Genomic DNA, 21,552 nt, shown 5'->3' on the forward strand with positions numbered 1-21,552 from the left:
GGTCCTGGACAATAGAAGAGAGAGAAGACATTTATAAGGAAGGCTACATAAAATAACTAATTTAAGTAAAACATAACAAAAGTCTAATCCCTAAACCAAGCCTCAACTTGAATCCTTTTTCTGAGAGAAAACAAGAGTAGGCAGCAGAGTCTGTTTCCCACATATATTAACTATTTATAACCTCTCCTTCCATGGAGTCCAAGGCACAAATATATTTTCCCAAGGTCTGAACTAGCTCCCCATTTAATGTCTTGCCCTCCCATGTGCCCACTTGAGTGAAAAGCGCAGAAATTATTTAAATACAGCAGTGCAAGGAAAACAAATGTTCTTTATTAGGCAGAAGCTAGATGCTCAAAGCCTTTCAATTTTCCCATGTTCAGTTGTTTGGCTGTGGAGGCAGAGGTGCCTTTCCTGAAAGCAGGAAAGGTAGCTCAGTGGTACTTGTGGGCCAGGGCATTGGCCACACCAGCCACCACCTTCTGATAGGCAGCCTGCGTTTCCGGGGTGAATTCCTTGCCGAAGTGGCGGGCCAGCACACACACCAACACATTGCCCAGGAGCTGTGGGGAAGAGACAAGAGGCATGTGTTCGGTTAGCTGAGGGGCCCAGCTGGGACTCAGAATACTCCAGCCCCATCCTATAAGCAGAAATATAGGTGACTCTTAGATATTCTGACTGCTATGACTCCACCCATAACAGCCTGAATTCATATTGTAGAAATGTTCCTCTCTTCCTGCCCTCACCCAGAACTTATCACTGATGTTTTTTAGAACCATACAAAGAAGCAATAATACATTCGATCCTCCTCACTTTGAAAGGAAGAGATAAGGGAATAAAAGTATTAGATAAAATGTTAAGTGGGTTAAAAAAGAGTTTCTTAATTAAGTATTCAAAAAGTTTAAAAAAAAACAAAAAGATGTCGCAAAGAAAAAGAGGAAAACAAGAATGAGTAAGAGGAAAATATGGTTGTGACCAAAGAGCATAAAATACACTAGTCTTGAAGATCCAGAGAAATGCAACCAGAAACCTCTTTTCCATTCTAACAGCATCCTGCCATTGAAGCCCTCTCCCATGATGAGGAAGAAGAGAACCTTGAGGCTCCCACAGACTCACCCTGAAGTTCTCGGGATCCACGTGCAGCTTGTCACAGTGCAGCTCACTAAGGTGAGCAAAGGTGCCCTTGAGGTTGTCGAGGTTCTTCAGGCCATCACCGAAGGAGTTGAGCACCTTCTTGCCGTGGGCCTTCACCTTAGCATTGTCCATGATGGCAGCAGCACTGGACAGGTCGCCAAAGGAGTCAAAGAACCTCCGAGTCCAGGGGTAAACCACCAGCAGCCTAAGGGCAGAAAACAGCACAGACGGCAGAGGGAGTCAGGGCCTGTCAGACACCGGGGGACTGCACTGCCTGCATGTATTCGGCTTCCAGTCATCTCTTTATGCCTGCCTTGTGACCTGGATACCAACCTGCCCAGGGCCTCACCACCAACGTCATCCACGTGCACCTTGCCCCACAGAGAGGTGACGGCAGTCTTCTCCTCACCAGTCAGGTGCACCATGGTGTCTGTTGGTGTGGTTGCTAGTGAGCACAAATGTGTCAGAAGCAAGTGTAAGCATCAGCTGGGCCCTGCTCTTCCTTTTATGCCCAGTGTGGCTCCTGCCCTCCCTGCCCCTGTGAGCAGATTGGCCAGGGCCAGGGTGTGGCTGGGCAGATTAAGTAAGTCCCAGACGATGATATCCATACATGCCCTTGGCAGCTCTGACACTGGCCTATGAGTTTCTCTCTAGGCATCTCTAGGTCCCTTTCCAGCAATATAAACTGCTACTAAAATCATCCTCCTTGGCAAGTTTACTTGTTCAATTTTTGGAATCACAACCTGGTAGTCTCTTAGAGAATGCGTCCGCAATTTTCTTGATTGAAAATGAAGACTCTGAGGTCCAGAAAATGGGAGGGATTTGCTTGCTGTGGTTCAAAGTGAGACTATATGGATAGATCTCCTTTAGAATCTTGAAATTCTAGATTTCTACATAGTCTTCAGAATACATGCAATAACACAGGACAGCATGGATGAAACGTCTGCCCAGTTCTAAGTATGCATTTCTTTTCTTGGTTTGCATTAAATCCTCCTGGTAAGAAAACAAATATCCATTCATTCATTTATTCATTTTTTTTCTTAATTTTGTCATATAGCTAAATATATGACGAGTGAACAATAGAATAAATATGAATCAGGAGAGTCCTGTGAAATAGTTATTCTGTTGGGTTTGGGGAGCCCACAGGTGGAAACACAGAGATCTCTGAATGTAGTAAGAAATACAAATAACTGAAAAATCAACTACAATCCAAAATTGTTAGCAACACTGACAGAAGCAATGTTTTCATAGACTAACCAGGGACATTTAACTTGGTTTTTCCTAGTCTGATCAGAGAAAGCCTGGGAAAACAGAGAATCCTCTCTGTGACTTAAAAAGAGGGGTAGGTACATGGAAAGGCATTCTGGCCTTGGCTCAGAAATTCTTTCCCTAGACCACTAGGAGTGCTGTGTATATAATAATTTTTCTGTATTTGAATTCATCATCCATAATCCCATTTTCTCTATGTATTTTTGTGTCCAAACCTTATTTTACTGAAATGTACTCTTCTGTCTCTACAGCCTTTCCAGTAACCACCCACACTCCTTGTTGTCCATGTAATAAATTCTGTTAACTTCTTAGGCTAAAAATCTTCTAAAGTTTAAAGACATCATGGAACAAGCACAAGCGGCAAGCTTGTCTGTGCTCAGCGTAGGATCTCAGTGTTCCCTGACGGCCTGCTCCTCACTTGCCCTCCTTACTGTCAGCTCTGCCTCCTGCATCTTTCTTTCCCCTCCTCAATTCCCATTTCCTTTCAGCAAGGAAAGGGCCAGACAGTTTTATTTACTAGTGTTTCTCCTACCTTAGAATCTTAGAATCTTCTCCTGATTCAGGCATGCTAATGTCTAAATTCACCTTTCTTTCTCCTTTGCCATCACTGGAAACAAATATTTAACAGAAATCTCTCATCCTTTCAGCTCTGCAACTCTGAAACTCCAACTACAAAAACGTTTTTAGATGAACCAAGAGAAAAGGACTTCTCTGTTTCTAGTTGTTCCAAATATAATCACAAATTTCCCCTTCCACTGATCCATTCCCCAGCATATTTTTCTCTATCGTTGCTAGATAAGATTCCTCACCCCTTTCTTCCCCAAGTGATTGTGAACGAACTCTGATCATTATCAGACATACAGAAAAGACTGGCTCAGGTCTGGCTGCCTGAAGGTTAGGGCAGAACTATATGCCCATCTAAGAGTTTGGGCATAAAAGAGGTAGTAGCACTTAAACATTTTCTGCTTATATTCATTCTTCTCTAAGATTCTGAAGCAAAGAGGATCTTACTATTGGTCTTCCCTGGGAAAAGATTCCACATGTTGACTTCTGGGAAAAGAGGTCTTTAAAATGTTCCAAATGTTTAAAGGAAAAAATGGTTTGACCTTTAAATTTTGAGTTTCATTTTGTTAAATGTAAACCTCCTTTAGCTTTATCATTGTTTTCCATTCAGACTTTAGCCTAGGCCCCATTTCACACCCCTGATATCAGAGCAGGCATATGCATGTGAAAGGAGCTCTTCTGGGGAGTTTAAACATGCTTTCTATAGGAACTCTGTGTCATGAAACACTTACAGACCTTATTAAATAATAGTACAGAATAGACTTAGATCTTCCTCTAATAAACCAGACTGTCAAGGCCACAGCTTTCCATCTGATTGACAGAAGTTACCACCTACTTTAAAGACTTCCCATGTCACTTCCTGTTTCCTGAAAAGTCCCCCTAAGTTCTCCCATTGTGTCTTCTTCCTTAGGCTTTCTCTTGCCATGGGTGACAAATGGGCCACTCTTCAGTCCTGGCAGCTGAGGCAGCTGCCATCATCTTGACTTCAAGACAGAAGAAGCTGCTCTTCAACACCACTACTGCTTAGTATAACTAACAAGTGACACAGACCTCTCCTTTTATACCCAGAACCCTGCAGGGACAGGCTGCATATTGAAATAAGACATCAACAGCACAGACATGCCAGACAAAAGTAAGAAAGAATGAACAGAGGTAAGTGACAAATAGTTCAGAGTCTCAGGTTCAAATCCAGATCAGCATTTAAAGGTTCTGCAATGATTCTTGGGCACACTGCCATCTTTACCATTGTAAGCTTAGCTTGAACCTGTGAAGGGCTGCCACAGGATGTCTGCTATACTTTGATTCCAGCCCCACTGAGCACTAAACACACACACACACACAGAGTCTCCAAGCCCCTGAGAGAGACAGAGAGATAGATCTCTGTCATGCCAGTATCCTCTCTAAATTAAACCCTTTTATGAAAGTTGATAGGCTCTGGAGGTGGAAGTGTCACCCATTAGTGATGCTGTGTAGTCCCCTTCTCTTTCTCATTTCCCTTGACCCCTCTGGGTAAGGTACAAGCACTCCCTGTCTGCACATCTGCAGGGACTTTCCTGTAACTCTAGAAAAAAAAATGAAAATGAAATGAATCAAGAAGTTAACCTGAAAGTTCTTTATTAGGAAAAAGCCATATACTTGAGGGTGGACATTATTTCCCCAAGTTCAGAATATAGAACCTAGAGAAATAAGGCCTTCCGATGGTGACCAGGAAACTGGCCAGGATCTCAACGGTATTTGTGAGCCAGGGCATTAGCCATACCGGCCACCACTTCTGGGATGAATTTCTTGCCCAAGTGGCAGGCTCACACATACACCAGCACATTGCCAGGGGTGCAGAAAAGGTAAATAAGCATACATAGAGGATTGACAGAGAAACTAAGCTTGGCTTGCGAGACTGAGCCAGCAATTAGTTTTTTCTGCTCACACTGTAGCCTAAATTGTTCCTCAGGTTATCCCTGTCAGCATAAATGAGTAAATACATACATACATGTGTGCATGTATACACATGCTCATGCACACAATATGTACATATCTATATTATATATACTGACTAATTGATTAATTAGTGTGAATGTGGGCTCTCTTTCAGCAACTACTGCTGTCCTATTGCACTATTTCTAGTCCTTCATCCTCAGTCATTTTCCTTTCCTTTCCCTTGAGTATTGACTCTATTATGTTCCAATTATTCTTCAGTATTGAAATGATTTATAGCATTAGAACAGCATCTTGAGCATCTCCTCCTTGAGGAGCCTTTACAATCCCCTTATGAGAGAAACAGAAGGATTTTTCCAAGTGCAGACTAGGAGATGAGAGTTGCTGTGTATAATTTGGATATTGGGTAGGGGAAAGGAAGTTAAGAGGGAAAACAGAGGCAAAAGATAAGGCAAATAAAGAGCTTGATAGAAAAGCAAGGTTGTGAAAAAGGAAACAATATGGAATATTGAAAGAAAAATACAAAACTATGTAAATCTTGAAAAACTTTGATGACACATACTGAAGCATTAAGGAATGTGGAGGAAGAACAGGTAGGTAAAGAAGCAGAGGGAAAGACTAGAAAGAGAAAAGGAAGAGGTGGATCCTCTTCTGGACTCACCCTGAAGTTCTCAGGATCTGTGTGCAGCTGGTCACAGTGCATCTCACTCAGCTGGGAACAGGTGCCCTTGAGGTTGTCAAGGTTTTTCACGTCATCATCAAGGAGTTCAGCATCTTCTTGTCATGGGCCTTCACCTTAGTGTTGCCCATAATGGCAGAAGCATTGGACAGGTCTCCAAAGGCCTCAAAGAACCTCCGAGTCCAGGGGTAAACCACCAGCAGCCTAAGGGCAGAAAACAGCACAGAGGGCAGAGGGAGTCAGGGCCTGTCGGGCACCCAGGGGGCTGCGCTGTCTGCACGTGCCCCAGTGGCTTCCAGTTGCCCTCTTTACACCTGCACAGCTTGTAACCTAGACACCAACCTCACGAGGGGCTTGGCACCAACACTCACCAAATCTCGCTTGTCCCACAGAGCAGTGGCGGCGGCCTTCTCCTCAGCACTCAGATGCACCGTGGTGTCTCTTTGTATGGCTGCTAGTGAGCATGGTTTTGTTGAAACAGGTGTACGCTGCTGCTGGCCCTGCTCTTCCTTCCATGCCCAGCCCTGGCTCCTGCTCTTGTGAGCAGATTAGCCCAGGAATAACAGAAACCTGTTGGTTTGTGTAAATGTAAGATGCACCCTCATTCTTCAGTCCACTTCAGCTGGGCTGTTGATTGGCTGCTCTGTTTGTGTGCATTGACTCAGAAACCCTCTCCCCCTCTACTTCTCTACTTCATATACCTCAGAGGTTGTTTCTGCAAATATACTCCCATTTATGCTAAAATGTTTAGTCTGTATAGTGGAATGCATCTCACAGTTTAACTCATCCAATTCTTTCACTTTATAGGCAAGAAAACTAAGGTCTAGCAAGCAGAATTTTTATTAACTTGACTCTATTTGGAGCTTCTCTTTGCCTTTAAAAAGCTTTATCAGTGGTTGGAAAGGATAAGTATTTTGCCATAGTTTTAACTCACTCTCTTTCTTCTTCTTTAAATAAATACCTGTGATCACAAAACTCCTTTTTTTCCGCTCTTTCATTGAAATAAATGTCCATTAAAAGAAAGAAAAAGAATGAATATTATCTCTCTGCCAGCTACTGAAATAGGTTTGGGGCACATGGTTTATAATGGGAACAATTTAAGGAAAGACAAGGAAAAATGTCTGGTACCTATGTAATTGTTTCAAACTATGATATGACTACAGAAAAAATGCAGAGGAACTCCCAGAAGATTTACCTTATTCAGCCAGATTAAGTCTGATAGGGTTTCTGGGAAAATGTAAGTGCAGAAATGTTCACAGCTGTGTCTTCAGGGGAAAAAAAATGGAGTGAATCAGAAATGAAAATTCAAAGGGAATTTCTCTCTTTTCACAAATCAAAATAAAACTACAATGACATGACATACCCACCAGCATAGGGAGGGAAAAAAATATGAAAGAAGAGGAGAGGAGAGAGAGACTGGTTATTCCAAAATTTGTCAGGGATGTAGATCAACAAAAACTTTTGTAATCTGGTGATGAGAATGTAAAATAGTATAACTGCTTTGGAAAGGATCTGGTAGTCTCTACAGCAGCAGAATATTTGCAAAACCTGTGACCTAGCAATTGTTCTTCTACATACACAGAAATGCATGCTTGTGTACACCCAAAGACATGCATAGATATGCATAAGAATCTCAAACTAGTAGCAATTTACATGTTCCTCAGTCATTTTCCTTTCCTTTCCCTTGAGTATTGACTCTATTATGTTCCAATTATTCTTCAGTATTGAAATGATTTATAGCATTAGAACAGCATCTTGAGCATCTCCTCCTTGAGGAGCCAACATATCTGTGAAACAGATAAGTTATGGTATAGTAAAAGAATGAAATATTACACAGCGCTGAAGAGAATCAACTGTTGCTTCCCCTGCAGCAATACTGATAAATTACACAACAAAATGTTGATTAAAACTAACCACAGACAATAACACAAACTGTGTGATTTATATAGGAAAAGATGGTCAGTATGGTCTACGATTAAGATCACAAAGGCAAGTGTTACATGATAGGAAGGCACAGAGGAGACATGAACTATCTTTAAATTATGTTACAAATTATTTTTATTTAACCCAAAAGCCAAGAAAAACTACTGAAAAACTCAAGGAAGCAGGTGGCATGGTTTGATCTGTGTTTCTCAGAAAGTATTCTAGCTTCAGTGTATAAATGGATTTTAGGGGTAGAATAAATGAGAGACAAACAGTTAGGATAATATTGTAGTAACCAGGGATGTAAAAATACCATGTTCATTACCAGGCTTGAACAGGGATGGTGTGTTAGTCCCTGAGATGGGGACACCAGAAGAGGGCAAAGTCAGCAGGAACAAGTTAGAAAAAGATCAAGAATTCACTCTTAGACACACTGTATTTGATGCACTCTTGAACAATCTAAAATGGGATTTTAAGCAGATAGCTATGTGGGTGTGGGAGTCAGATAGAATACAGTCAGGTCAGGAACACGCAATGAAACAGCACCCAAAGGAACAGGTGATAGTTTACTGTATAAGCCACTACAACTGTCTCATCAAAAATGACAGACAGCACACTTCACAAGGTATCCTTGAAGCCTTGGGACATATTTGTGAGGTAGGAGTCATCTCATTTTACAAATGAGAAAATTCTTAAACATATTAACTAAACATTTCAAGGTGGTGGGGCTGTAATTTGAATTTGATTTCATTAACTTTGGCTGTTAATCCCAAAGCCCTGGTTTTTCACCTCTACACTAGGGACTTGGGTACAGGAATTTGAAGGGATTGTCACAAAAGTGACTGTGTTCATTGCCATCTCCCAACAAGAAACTTCCAGGAATTTTCTGTTTGGGATATAGATGTCCTACCAATGAATGGCATCACACGGGAACCTGGCTATCATCTGTGACTTCTCCACTCTATTTCACTATGTTCTGAGTTCTGCTGAATATTTGCCACAATGGCCCCTTACCTGATATTTTTCTTAGTTTCATTGCTCCTATCAAATCCAGCCCTTTGCCCATCACTTTGCTACTGTCACAGCAAACTCGAATGGCTTTATCCAAGGGTAGAGCTTGCCTTGTCAGTTTTATACTCACACATGGATCAATTTCCCAGAAATTCCTTGTTTAGTGTGTCACTGTCATGTGCAGGGAACATCACTGGTTCTCTTTGCTTGTTATAGCTGCTCTCCCTGCCTTCTGGGCTCTCCAGCAGATTCAGTAGTTTTATTCCACCCCGCTGCTTTTGAAGGGCCTGTTTCTCTTCTGTCTCTTAGACTTGGCATGCTGATGCCTAATTTTGTTATTTTCCCACAGAAATTGCCTTTTACCTCCAACAAAGCCTAAACTGAATTAGAAGTATGTTCCAGGTCACAGAGGTAGCAGGCCAAGTACAGACTCAAACCAAAGCACTCAGTTCATATGCCTCAGGGATGATTCCTCCATTGAAATCGTTTAGGACACTAGGGAGAAGTTTAGAGTATGGCCCTTGACTGGATGTCTGGGAAGCCCCATCTTCACTGTGTTATAGCTGATAAAAAGATGTTTCTTATATTAAGCAGATATGAACCAAAACTCCTAAAGAGTTATATCTTGAGTTTATACAAATGACAGCCTACACAGGTTGCTTATTTTGAGTCATAACATGCCTTTTTCACTATCAAAGATATCCTAGCATCTCTCAAGAGTACCTCCATTCCTTCTTTTTTTCTAAAGACATTGTCCAACTCTATTCTCTACACTCCCCAAACTCCCAATATCCTATCCTCCCATCCCATAGGAGTGCTTTCTTTTAGCTGAATGAACATAAAGGATAAAGACAGAGAAGACAAGAAATCCTTATACAGAATTATTTTATTTTATTTTTATCATGTAGGAGTTAAGTGTGGAGGCAGAGCACTGTCCTCCATCTTTAGGAGATGGGCTCTTGGAACACGGGGTGCCAACACGGACAGACAACTCAGTGGTACCTGTGGGCCAGAGCACTGGCCACAGCCATTGTCAGCTTCTGCCAGGCAGCCTGCTTCTGTGGGGTAAATTCCTTGCCGAAATGGGTTGCCAAGACAATCAATATCATGTTGCCTAGGAGCTGGGGAGATGGAGAATAAAAGGACAATAGTACTTAGTGAATGGAAGGCCTTAAACTGGCCTTGCAACAAATAGATGTAACAACAGTTTGTTCCATGATAATTTTTTGAGTCAACCTTCTGGGTCATGTTCTCACAAAAGTGCATCACCGCAGGCTCGACATTGACTTCAGTATGTCTCCCAGCCCTGCACCTCCCATTGTGTTCTGTACTTCTCTCGTTTGCCCTGCCAACATCCCACCCCAGAACATTGCTATGGATTGCTACTCTCTGTTAGACACTGTCTTTATTTAAAGTGAGATTATAATAATGCAAGGGGCCTTAATATTATGTATTCTAAGTCCCCAGATATTACATACATTCAAATTGTTTGGACATTCATGACAAAGAACACTGTGTCATGGATATAAGAGTATCTCATCGCTGCTAACTGGCTGGAGCAGGGGGAAGGCAAACCGCAGTCACTCATTGAAAAGATTGCTGTTACTTTGCCCTGCTTAGTTCTGGTTCTAAACTCAAGAACCGTGCAAAAATGTATTCATCAATTTCTATAGAAAGCTTCAGTTACCAAAAGTATTATATTCTCCTCCCTGGCTCAATTAGTATTCTCCAGGCCAAAACACTTAGCTCAGTTTTGACTAGCACCCTTCACAGCATGTAATTTTTCAGAAATATCAGATGGCCAGTGGTTTCACTGGTCATAGTAATTACTCTACTTGGTTTTACCAATGACCTTTGAAACAACCTGATTACCAAACTCAAACCCTTTCCTGAAACATTACCTCCTCAGAATATCTCTATAAGGTTAAGACGTCAGTGCCTGTGTTGCCTAACATATTCACAGCACAGAAATCTAAGACAAAAGAGCAAAGTAAAGCCTGCCCAGAACTCACCCTGAAGTTCTCAGGATCCACATGCAGCTTGTCACAATGCAACTCACTCAGCTTAGCAAAGGTACCCTTGATATCATCCATGTGCTTAACAGCATTTCCAAAGGAGGTCAGCACCTTCTTGCCATGGGCTTTGACCTTGGGGTTGCCCATCACTGCAGAGTCAGAGGATAAGTTGCCAAAATTGTCAAAGAACCTCTGGGTCCATGGGTAGACAACCAAGAGCCTGTGGGATGATCATTATAACAGAGCAGATAGAAAACAGAGTATGTAAGAAACCTGGTAAATCCCTCTTACAGGAACACTTTCTGTCCCTTCCCTGGCCTCCACTGCTTACCTTCCCAGGGCCTCACCTCCAGCCACCTCCACATTAACCTTGGCCCACAGGCTAGTGATGGCAGCCTTCTCCTCAGCAGTAAAATGCACCATGGTGTCTGGAAGCTTAGTGGTGATCACTTGTGTGCCAGAAGCAAGTCTGTGCTGCTGCATCTCTGTGTGGCCTTTTATTTCTCATTTCTGGTCCCCAGACCTTTGCTTCTTCTGATAAAATGAGACTATTGGTCAAAGGTCGGTTGTCACCCAGGGGTGGGATTTGTTGACCCAAGGGATGGTCAACAAGATGGACATTTGTGTCTCTGATAGTGTTGGTGGCTCTATCAGGGGCGTTCTGCTGTCCTTTCCCCAACCACCTATTATGCAATTCTTATCTTAAGCTCCCCATTGCCAGTATCCCTGAAGTGACCTGTAGGCTGACCACTGCATGACTGGAAGTAGGACGGATAAGAAATCTTTTGGGTATTGTGTCAGGTGTTTACAAGACATCATTCTGTTGTTCACTTAAGGTGTAGAAGAAGCCACAGATCTTCTTGGTTACTAATTTTTCTTAAGTTTAAATGGGGCTCAGACTTTTAAAATTCTTCCATGCCAGAAAAAAAGACCCCAATCCAGCATCAGTTTAGAAAAAGGACAAGTAATAACTGAGTAATTTAGAGAAGAATTGAGCATTATCCTCATTGTTGCTGAGTTATATTAATTTATGCACTTGTCTGAGTAAATTTTTTTCACTCTGATTATACAGACAAGTGTGAGTGTTGGGAAAAATATGTGTTTCTGTGTTCAATGAACAGTATTGAAAGACTCCATGGATTAAGGGAGTTGTCTCTGGCATGTGCTAGGTCCTTGCTCTCCTGCTGTATTTAACTTTTGCTCATTTCTAGTCAGGCAGGGCAATCTTCATCATCAGACTTCTGTCCTTGTGACCTAAATTACTTTGGTCTCATGCATCTCAATCAAGCATTCATAGGACTAGACAAGGCATACCTCCAGTGGGAGAGGGAATGGTTCCTTTATTTTATTTTTTTCTCATTTTGAGCTCCAGGAAGCTGGCCGGTTTCTTTTTCCCTGACTTCAATCTTACCAAAAACAATGACAGTTTAACAAATAATCTCCACATGTGTATTTACAGAATAACTCTAAAATTTAAAGTGTTTGACACAATATATTAGAGCTGAATTTCTGCTATTAGAAAAGAAATCCTTTCCATTTGATATAGTGGGAGACTTTCATCTGTTCAGCTTGGAAAAGATTTAAATGTAAATGTGGATAAGAATGCTAAGATGCCAGAAGCTGGTTTACCATGATAGACTTGATTATCTGTAAGCTCTCAGTCCCCAGCTATGCTGAACACTTTGAAAGAGATATAAAGTAAAAAGCTTGATAAAATTGCAAAAGGATTTCTTCAAGAGAAAAGGTCAAGGAAGTACCAAAAAGGAGAGAAAACTTTGACTGCAACTAAGAATCCCACTTACACTCACTTGTGGGCCTGTCCAGAGATGATGGCTCAGGGCACTTGCTCTAATGGCCCCGATACTCATTTCCAACAGGGGGCATGCTCACTGCAATCCCTCAGAGTCAGGAGCTTTTGCAATGCTGAATGTTGATGAATAACCTCCCATCTTTCCAGCAAATCAGACAGTGATTCTGGCAGTTAACTCTAATTTCTGCTTCTCTCTTACCCTGTTCAATCACTTTCCAAGACTTTTTGATTGTTTTTATTCAAGGTTGTTCCATACTTCCAATATATTTCCATGCTTTCTGCTTCCACTGCCATCTAGATGCTTATCACATCAGCGCTAAATCATCATCACAGTCATCTAACAGTTTCCCTATCATTCATTACATATTTAAAAAAATATGGCTGACAATCATGCCGTTCATTGTTTTAACACTGGGAATCTTGGATGAACAAAACAGCTTATCTCGTCTCATTAAGTTCACATTCTAGTGGGCGTTCTAATAATCAGACACATGAATGAGTAAGAGAATCTCAGATGGTGTTATATGACAGGAAGAAAATGTGTCTGATGGTATGGTGGCAAATGACGAAAGAAAAATAATGTAAGGATAGATGTCCTAAAGGAAGTTATGTTTGAATTTGGACCTTAATCACAAGATACAGCCTGGCCTGGGTAGTTTGGAGAATTAAGTTCCTGGAAGCAGGAAAGGCAAGTACAAAACTCCAAGTCTTGAGAGAAAAGGAGAAAAAAAGGAAAAACAAATGGGATTTCATTTAAAGAAAGGCACTGCAAGTCAGAGTAAAGTATGGTAAGAAAAGAGGGGGAAGAAGCAAGGCTGGAGAGCTGACCCAGGGCTTGTTATTTAAGAACACGAGAGTCGAGTGAGGATTTTATTCTAAGGCATGGGAAACCAGTAGAGATTTGTGAACCTGACATGAGTTATGAGCTCCAGTCTACTCAGCACCCACAGCCACACTATCTTCCTAACTATCTTATCCATTGCATTGCACTCCTGACTAGAAACCAGTATTAACTACCAGTCATACAAAAATTCCTGTGATCTGTCCTCCCCAACTACTCTATGCAATTTATTTTGTGTTCATTTTAATCTTACAATGCTGATCATTGTTCTGAGATGGCTTCTGAGCTTCTTCTAGTTCATTTCCTTCACCTACAACTTTATCTGTCCCCACTTTACAATGATCTCTCTTCCTTGAAATGTAGCCAATCTGCACATTTGGCTATGGTCTCTCCTGTTGACATGCAATCAATTTAACAGTCCCAGGCACCTCTCACCACCAAAAGGCATAAAATTCTCTAGTACAGCCCAGGACCAGTTCTTTGGGGCTGACTTTGACAAAAGTCATCTTCTGCTTTTACTTCTAACTCCAAACTCCCATCCCTAATCTGTCCTCACAAGGGCTTGTGGCAAACCAGCTGTTTTCAGAATATGTGTTCCCATAAGTAGAACGGAATTATAACCTTTGCCTGGACCTCTGCCTCCATGCAGAGCCTTTACCTCCATGGAAGTCTTCGCACAGCCCCATGTGATCGTCTGGTTCTGAGGCGTCCTTGTCCCATGATGCCTGTTCTTTCCTACTCAGTGCTCTCACATCTTTAACTTGAAAAACTCCCAAATGTATGGTGTATGCTCCTCCCAACTGTACAACGGTATGTCCCAAGCATATATTACTTTAATTGCCCTGCTGTTTTATTTTCCTTCTCAAAATATCTACGTCATACAAAAGTTGAGTAGGAAGCTTGTGAGCGCACACACACACACACACACACACACACACACTCATAGATCTAAATGCAATCCCTCATGTTCTGCATACTTAATAACACATGAGAAAAGTAGAACTGAAGACATTTACAGAAATAATTAGTAGAACATTATTGTTATTAATTATTATTACTACTACTACTATTGCTATTATTATTGTTTAAACAATGAAAGTGTTCCTTTGTGACTCTATTACAGGGCAAGGGCTTCAGTGGTACTTGTGGGCCAGGTCATTAGCCAGTCCAGTCACCATCTTCTGCCAGGCAGCTTGCATCGGCAAGGTGAATTCCTTGCCAAAATGGTTTGCCAAAACAATTGGCATGTCTCCCAGAAGCTGTAGAAGTATCAAGAGATGTACAATGAGCAGAGAGCTCCAGGCTGGCCTCTAGGTATCTAGCCACCCAAGTCCCATTTAGAATTAAGCCAACATCAACTTCCCTCATAGCTTGGGTTCTTGCCTAGTCACTAAACACAGTTTGTTTCTCTTGCTGGACAAATTCCTGGCCATGATAATTTCACTCTGTCTTCTTATCACCAAGCCCGAATTGTGTAGGCTGAAAAACAAAATCCCATAGCTTTCTTTCCACACCTACCGCAGGCCACATGTTCTAGCTCTTTCCCTCCCTCAGAGACACTTCGGACCACTTCTGGATTTATAGGATGTAAGTTTAAAATGGATCTCATAAGCAGTATGTGTAAATGTCCAGCCAGTACCTAAGTAGCCTTTGTGATTGTTTGTGAACCCTAGGTTTCTTGCTTATACAGAACCAATATATGCCTGCATAGATAGTTCTTCTTGTCCATTCTTTTCTGCCTCCCAGAAGAGAAAAAGTGAAAGATAAAAAGTAAAAACCAAAGTTCCTTCCAAGCAATTACCAATAGTCACTTTCCTGCATGTTTCTATGTCTCTTTTAAAAGCCAGTAGAGTTCAAACAAGTCCCCCTAGACTTCTAGAAGCACTCCTTAGGCCCTATACATCAGGCCCTTAGTTCAGTCCTCTGCAGTTGCTTTCCTCTCAACTCCAGTATTTCCAAGCATTTCACTTCCCACAGCCGTCTTGGTTTTAGTCAGGTCAGTGCTCAGTTATCTAAGTTGTTCCAAAGTTAAAAGCAAGAGGACAAGACTGTTTCCTGGGTTCACCCTGAAGTTCCCAGGACCTACTCACAGCCTGTCACAGTGGAACTCACTCAACTGGACAAAGGTGTCCCTGAACTCATCCTGCCATGGAACGTCCCTTGGAGTTTCTCATGCTGGCAGAGGCAGAAGAAATGTTTCCAGAGTTGTCAAAGAGCCTCCTGTTCTGGGATAGATGACCAGAATGGTCCTTATGTGATGGGACCATTGCAGACAGGAAGTTAGAACTTGTCATATGAGAACTGACTGGATGCCTGCCAGGCTTAGCTTCCTTTCTTTCCACCTCTGCTCTGGACCCAAGAACCTGTCTGCCAGGGCTTAGCCTCCTACCTCTTTTTTATTCTCCTTGAACCACAGGCTTGTGATGGACCCACAAGGCTTCCTTGTGCTCAGCTTTGAAGTGAGCCATGGTGTCTGGTCTGAGCTTTCAGGTGATCACAGATGTGTCAGAAATAGGTACGCCCTACTGTTGGAATGTTTGGCCTTTTATTCTTCATCCCTGAATCATGGGCCCCTTGCTTTACCTGATTCCATGAGGCTATTGATTAAGGCTGAACTCTGAATACAGTTGTGGCATCTAGGCAGAGAAGAGTTATTGCAGAAATATGCATCTGTGATAGTGTCTCAGATCCCCCCTTGATGAATATGTGCTGTTTGTATGCCTTTCCTTGTTCAACTCTATTATGCAAGATTCCCCTACTCACTCTTTCTTCTAGCTACTCTGAGTCCGTCCGACCATAGAAAACTGCAGTACTCTTTGCCAACCTTCCCTCTGATTTTTGCTGCTATTTTCAGGTATGTGCTTAAAGCTGAAGCTCAAGCAAGAATCTGAAAATTTCAGGGATTTCAGGTTTCTTTGATTACCACTACAGGAGCTGTATTGAATTCAGTGTAAATCTCATTCAGTCAGGAGAGATTTCCACTGGAAAAGTGCACACTGATCTGTGAATAGACCTCTCTGAGGGTCAAATTTGGACCATGAGCCCTTCTATCCCCAGTAGCCAAGGAGAAATGGTTCCCAAAAAGCATCCATTCAATGGCAAGATGTGAGGTTAGGGGACAAACTACAGGCACCTCATTACCTATGTGCCTGTGTAAAGCACAACAAATTTCTTCTCTGGGGAAAATCCTTTACCTCACTGCACAATGTGTGTTTTGGCTGACGGCCCAGGTTTTTGGGATCAGTGTAGCTCTTCCATCTCAGTGAAGGTGATGATGGAAGGTCCCTTGGTAGAAGAGTGTGGACTTGGATTTGTCTCTGATCAACGGAGGGTCCGCTTTTCAGCTGGTCTTAGTCCAAAAATTAACATCAGGAAGCATCTTCTTTGCTTTCTTTCATGTGCTTGTAAAATAACTCTAAAGGGAGAGAAGTTTTTTTGTTCTTTAACTAATAGTCCAAAGTCATAGTTGGTACATCACTGCACTTTAGAGTCAACTTTATCTCTAACCCACTACAGTTTTTGACAGATACACTTCCAAAATGACAGAGTTCATGCTCTTTTTTTCTCTTTTTTTCATGATGCATGATGTTAGATATTACCTGACCAGGAGCCCTGAAACTTTAGAAATCCAGTTTATTTGGCTGTGGCACTAGAGACCTGCTAATCAAATAAAAATGCAGATTAAGAAGGTACCTAATGAATACGATTAGAGGGAATCTCAATCTTCAAATTACTTTTCTCCTACCATATCAGATGCCTGAAATGAGAGTATTTCAAGTTAAATATTTTCTGTCCTTATAACCTCATGTGGAGCCTATTTCTGTTCACTGATGGAGATTCAGAAAAGCTTAAAGGCTAGGTAGATAAAATTTGTCAACATCTCAATAGCTATGTTGTAACCAGAAATTTTGAGAGTTCTCACACCCTTAAGGATGGGATAAGGGCATTCTTACTGGAATAAAGGTACAGGGTACAGAGAACGAGGGGAACTCGATTTAGAGTTTCTTTAAGCAGAGCCCCATGAGATAAGTGTAGACAGATATTTGACAACATCTGATGGATTCAGTGGTCAGCCTTTCCCAAAGGGATGACTTAGAAGCTGGTGCCCACGCCTCAGAAAGCCTCAGCAATGAATGTGATTCTTAATCACCCTCCTTCAAGCTGAGGGACTTCTGTGATCCCTTATGTCCGTAAACAACCTCCTGAGTTCCCAGAAACCCAAAGAGTGATTGTAAAGATCATCCATAATCACTGCTTTTCTCCTTGCTTCCAAGTCAACCTCCTTCAGAGGCTTCTTGGGTCCTCCTTATCCATAGCTGCTCCGCCCTCCCTCACCTTCCTGGTCGCTCCCTCTGTTGTTGCCAAACTTCTCATCTATAAGCTGGTTCTTCACAAAAGTCATAGAAGGTCTTTTTCAAATATTCTTTCAACAAATACATTGAGCTACTATGCACCATCAGTTATTCTATGTACTGGTGATTTAAGAAAAACAATCCAAAGAAGGAAAATGGTTTTCTGGGATTATATATCCTATAGAGTAGGAGATAAGTAGAATGAACAGGTAAATCAGTCAGCAAAAACATTCATCTATTATTATTTTCTGTGGGGAAAATTAGTATCTTGGTGTTAATGAGACACAGTTATATAAGTAATGATTTCTTTAAGAGGATAATATTTGAGCTGGGGCCATAATGACATGAAGATGTCTGCCATGGAAGATATTAGGAAAGTAAGCTACTGGAAATTGGAATGGCAAACGCAAAGCTCTAAGGCAGGAAAACATACACATACACACACACACACACACACACACACAACATACTTGGCATGTTAGAGAGATAAATAGTGGGTCATGGGATTTATAGGTAAATAGTATAGTGTGGCCAGAGGTCATGTTACAGAGGCAGCACATGCTTGATTTCTTTTAGATTGTCTTAGAGGTGAGGAGTAAAACACTATCAGAAAAATTTAATTATGATAATAGCACCATTTCAAAAATGCCCATTGCTCTCACATGCTGACTGAGTGACTGGTTGCCTGCTGGGGTAAAAGGTTTAGTGCCATGAATAGCTTCTGTTTACTCTGCTATAGGGCGTATTGAGAGGCTATCAGGCTCAGAGAAATCAGGGCTGGTGACAGCCTGAAACTATGATAATCACTGTTCTCTCATCCCTATTGTAGACATATGAGGCCAAATTAGAAGGTAACTCATAGTACAGACTCTAACACAATGTATGTGGACAATAAAATGCATAACAGAGTCAATTTTTCCAAAATATGGCACTCCAACTTCTAAAGTATGAAGGTCTCAAGACTTGATGTGAGAGTTTGACTCAAGGCCTTAAGGTCAAAACTCCCTAAGCAACCTAGCAATGACTCCTTCAAGAGTTATTAGTTAATGCTGTTACCACAGGAGGGTGCCCAGGTCAGTACATGGCATCTTCTTGGTAAATTCACCCAGGCTGGGTGCTTTCAGTCACCTGCTGCCACATCTAGCCTTATAATCCACCCCAGCTAATTTGATACTATGTCCTCCTCATTCTACGTTTGCTCATCCTTCAGTTCTTGCAGATCTCACTCTTTTTCTTGGGTTTAGCCATTATCTCAGTTCCCCTGAATTAGCAACCATGTTTAACCTTTGCAATTTTCAATTCATTTTGTATAGTATACATTAATCAGATTGCTTTTCCCCCAATCCTATTCTTTGAGTCATTTAAAGTTCTAAGAATATATTATTCACTTTTTCCCATTGCATAGTAATACCTTTATTTTTATATTGAAGAGCTTGCATGATCTAGTTCTTCCTAAAACTCCACCTATGTCTTTGTCTCTCCTCTACATCCAGGGAAACATTTTCATACAAGTCAGCAAGCTCAGCTTACCGGTTTTAGACTGTGAGCCTTTGTTAGTATCTTCCCTCCTTCATGAGATCTTGGTCATTCTTCCCCCAGAAATTCACACAATATCCTAACTCTAACTTTATATTAGTGCATGCCATGTTCAATCAGAAGGTAACGCACCATGATTTCATCTCTTAGCCTTAGCTCCCTGGTAAAACAGTGGAAACCTTCAGGAAGGAGCAGACTGTTGTTGGTTCACAGAGGTTATTATGGAAAGCTCCCAGCCATCTCTCAGTTCATGCTCTCATGTCCAATTCAATTTCACAAGACATATGACAAGTAAATTGATTCAAAACACACATTAGAGTAACTGAAATAGTAAACCTAGCCTAGAACTTGGATCCCTACAAAACTTTGTTTGTTTTTAAAACTCAATTCTGACATATACCACAAGTCTACTTTGCTTTTTTTCAAGCACTACTTACCCTTCCTTCCTTCCCTTCTACAGTAATTCTTTGCCACACATCCCTGTAAGGCCCTACCCATTTAAGTAGCCTTTTCTCCACCCCAGAGAATTTCTTCCCCATCTTGGCATCCTCCAGACCCTCTGGAATCTTCCCATAATGTCCACCTTCCTTTGATGAGTTCCCACACACTTCTCAAAGGAGCTTTTGTTCCTTCCTGTAACTCTTCCCACCCCTCAGCCAATAAACTTTCTCTTCTTTAACACAAGAATAAAAGATGAAGAAGATAAAATAGCAATTTTTGGTGATTGAATAGAATGTACTTTATTAAAGAGAAACTTCTTTCAAGGCCAAACCCCAGTGCCCATGTAAGAAGGAGGATGTTGGGGACACAGAAGGGTACTGGCGAGCTGGACAGAGGACTCAGTGGTACTTGTGGGCCAGGGCATTGGCAACACCAGCTACCAGCTTCTGCCAGGAAGCCTGCACATCAGGGGTGAATTCCCTGCCGAAGTGAGAAGCCAGAACAACCACCAGCACATTGCCCAGGAGCTGTTAAGTGAAAGACAAAAGGACAGGCATGTTGAGTAGAAGTTTCCAAAAAGAACTGCTTAAAAAAATAGCTTCATAATTACACTCCTCGTCAGTTCTGCCCTTGAACTACTACGATGGTTGTGCTTACCCATTAAACTCAGATAAGCTAGTTCCTAAAGTCAATTTATTTTTATGAGTCCTTCATTTGACATTCTGCCTACATATATCCCCACCTTCTCTCACATTTCACCATTTGTATTTGCATCTCTTCCAACCTCTCCTACCAATTGTCTAATTCTTGTGATCATAGGATTTCAGAGCCACATGGGTTCTCAGAGGGACTGTAAACTCTCCAACCAATGTAGGGACAAACTTCCACTTTCTCACAAGGCTGACAGGTAATTTCATATACTTCAGGGAAGTTGTATTTTTATTTGAGACAATCTTTCTAAAGATTTTTCCCCAAATCTCTTCCTAATATTCTGTCATCAAGGACCACATAAAATAAGGCACTCTGCTTCCTTGAGACAGGACTTCATCTACCAAGAGCCAAATTGCTTTCTCTCTCTGCTCTCTGATGAAGCCTGCTGCTCTTTGATGTTATTATGTAGGATAAATACAACCAGTTTTGGCAAAAGTTCCTGAAAAGTTAAGCAAACTCAGGTTGCTAGTAGCCCTTTTTACTGTCACTAATCCTGAATCAAGGTGGTCTCAGTTATGCCCACTGAATTTTTGCCCTTTTAACACTAAGTTGGACCCCTAATTTTTGAAATCTTTGTTAGTCTTTCCAACAAACAACTCAACTTCTATTATTATCCCAAAGCAGAAAGCAAAAACGAGCACATGAACATTTCCTGGACTCACCCTGAAGTTCTCAGGATCCACGTGAAGCTTGTCACAGTGCAGCTCACTCAGCTTAGCAAAGGTGTTCTTCAGGTTGTCCAAGTTCTTAATAGCATCTCCAAAGGAGGTCAGCACCTTCTTGCCGTGGGATTTGACCTTGGGATTGCCCATTATAGCAGAGGAAGAGGAGAGATTGCCAAAATTGTCAAAGAACCTCTGAGTCCAGGGGTAGACGACCAGGAGCCTGTGGGATGGAATCAGAGCAGGTGGAAAATCAGACAGTCTCGAGAATCTTGAGGAATTCCCTGGTCAATTTGTCAGACTCATATTCACTGTCCTCTCCCATGCACTGAAACCCAACTCTTACCTGCCCAGGGCCTGGCCTCCAGCCTCCTCCACATCCACTTTGCTCCACAGGCTAGTGATGGCAGCCTTCTCCTCCCCAGAGAAATGCACCATGATGACAGGTCTGGGAGCGTACAGGTGATCACAGAAGTGTCAGAAGCAGGTATGACCTGCTGCTGAACAGTGTGGCCTTTTATTCTTTACTGCTGAACTTCTGGCCCCTCGTTCCTATCCCAGTACTTTGAAGTCATTGGTCAAGGGTGAGCTGTGCCCCTCGGGGGTGGAGTCAGGTCAGTAAAGGGTCAGCAGTGAAGAATGTACACTGAGTTTGTGATAATGTGTGTTAGTTTC

At 41.8% G+C, this 21,552-nt stretch overlaps 3 protein-coding genes and 1 pseudogene across 3 annotated transcripts; all 4 read right to left on the minus strand.

Moving 5' to 3' along the window:
• Positions 1-308: 308 nt before the first annotated feature.
• LOC108407212 (hemoglobin subunit beta) lies at positions 309-1,621 on the minus strand. The gene is made up of 3 exons (XM_017676372.3): positions 1,465-1,621; positions 1,114-1,336; positions 309-560 (listed from the first exon to the last, which is right to left on the minus strand). Exons 1-3 carry the CDS (start codon positions 1,554-1,556, stop codon positions 432-434), a joined length of 444 nt encoding a protein of 147 aa, XP_017531861.1. The 5' UTR covers positions 1,557-1,621; the 3' UTR covers positions 309-431.
• A 3,067-nt stretch (positions 1,622-4,688) lies between these two features.
• LOC108407205 (hemoglobin subunit beta-like) lies at positions 4,689-8,534 on the minus strand (annotated as a pseudogene).
• Positions 8,535-9,501: 967 nt separating this feature from the next.
• On the minus strand, positions 9,502-10,947 carry LOC108407214 (hemoglobin subunit epsilon-2). Its single transcript, XM_017676374.3, has 3 exons — positions 10,856-10,947; positions 10,522-10,744; positions 9,502-9,630 (listed from the first exon to the last, which is right to left on the minus strand). Exons 1-3 carry the CDS (start codon positions 10,945-10,947, stop codon positions 9,502-9,504), a joined length of 444 nt encoding a protein of 147 aa, XP_017531863.1.
• An 8,872-nt stretch (positions 10,948-19,819) lies between these two features.
• On the minus strand, positions 19,820-21,333 carry LOC108407213 (hemoglobin subunit epsilon-1). Its single transcript, XM_017676373.3, has 3 exons — positions 21,224-21,333; positions 20,878-21,100; positions 19,820-20,031 (listed from the first exon to the last, which is right to left on the minus strand). Exons 1-3 carry the CDS (start codon positions 21,313-21,315, stop codon positions 19,903-19,905), a joined length of 444 nt encoding a protein of 147 aa, XP_017531862.1. The 5' UTR covers positions 21,316-21,333; the 3' UTR covers positions 19,820-19,902.
• Positions 21,334-21,552: the final 219 nt, after the last annotated feature.

Source organism: Manis javanica, chromosome 11 (assembly GCF_040802235.1).
Source record: "Manis javanica isolate MJ-LG chromosome 11, MJ_LKY, whole genome shotgun sequence".
In the NCBI taxonomy this organism is placed as follows: Eukaryota; Metazoa; Chordata; class Mammalia; order Pholidota; family Manidae; genus Manis; species Manis javanica.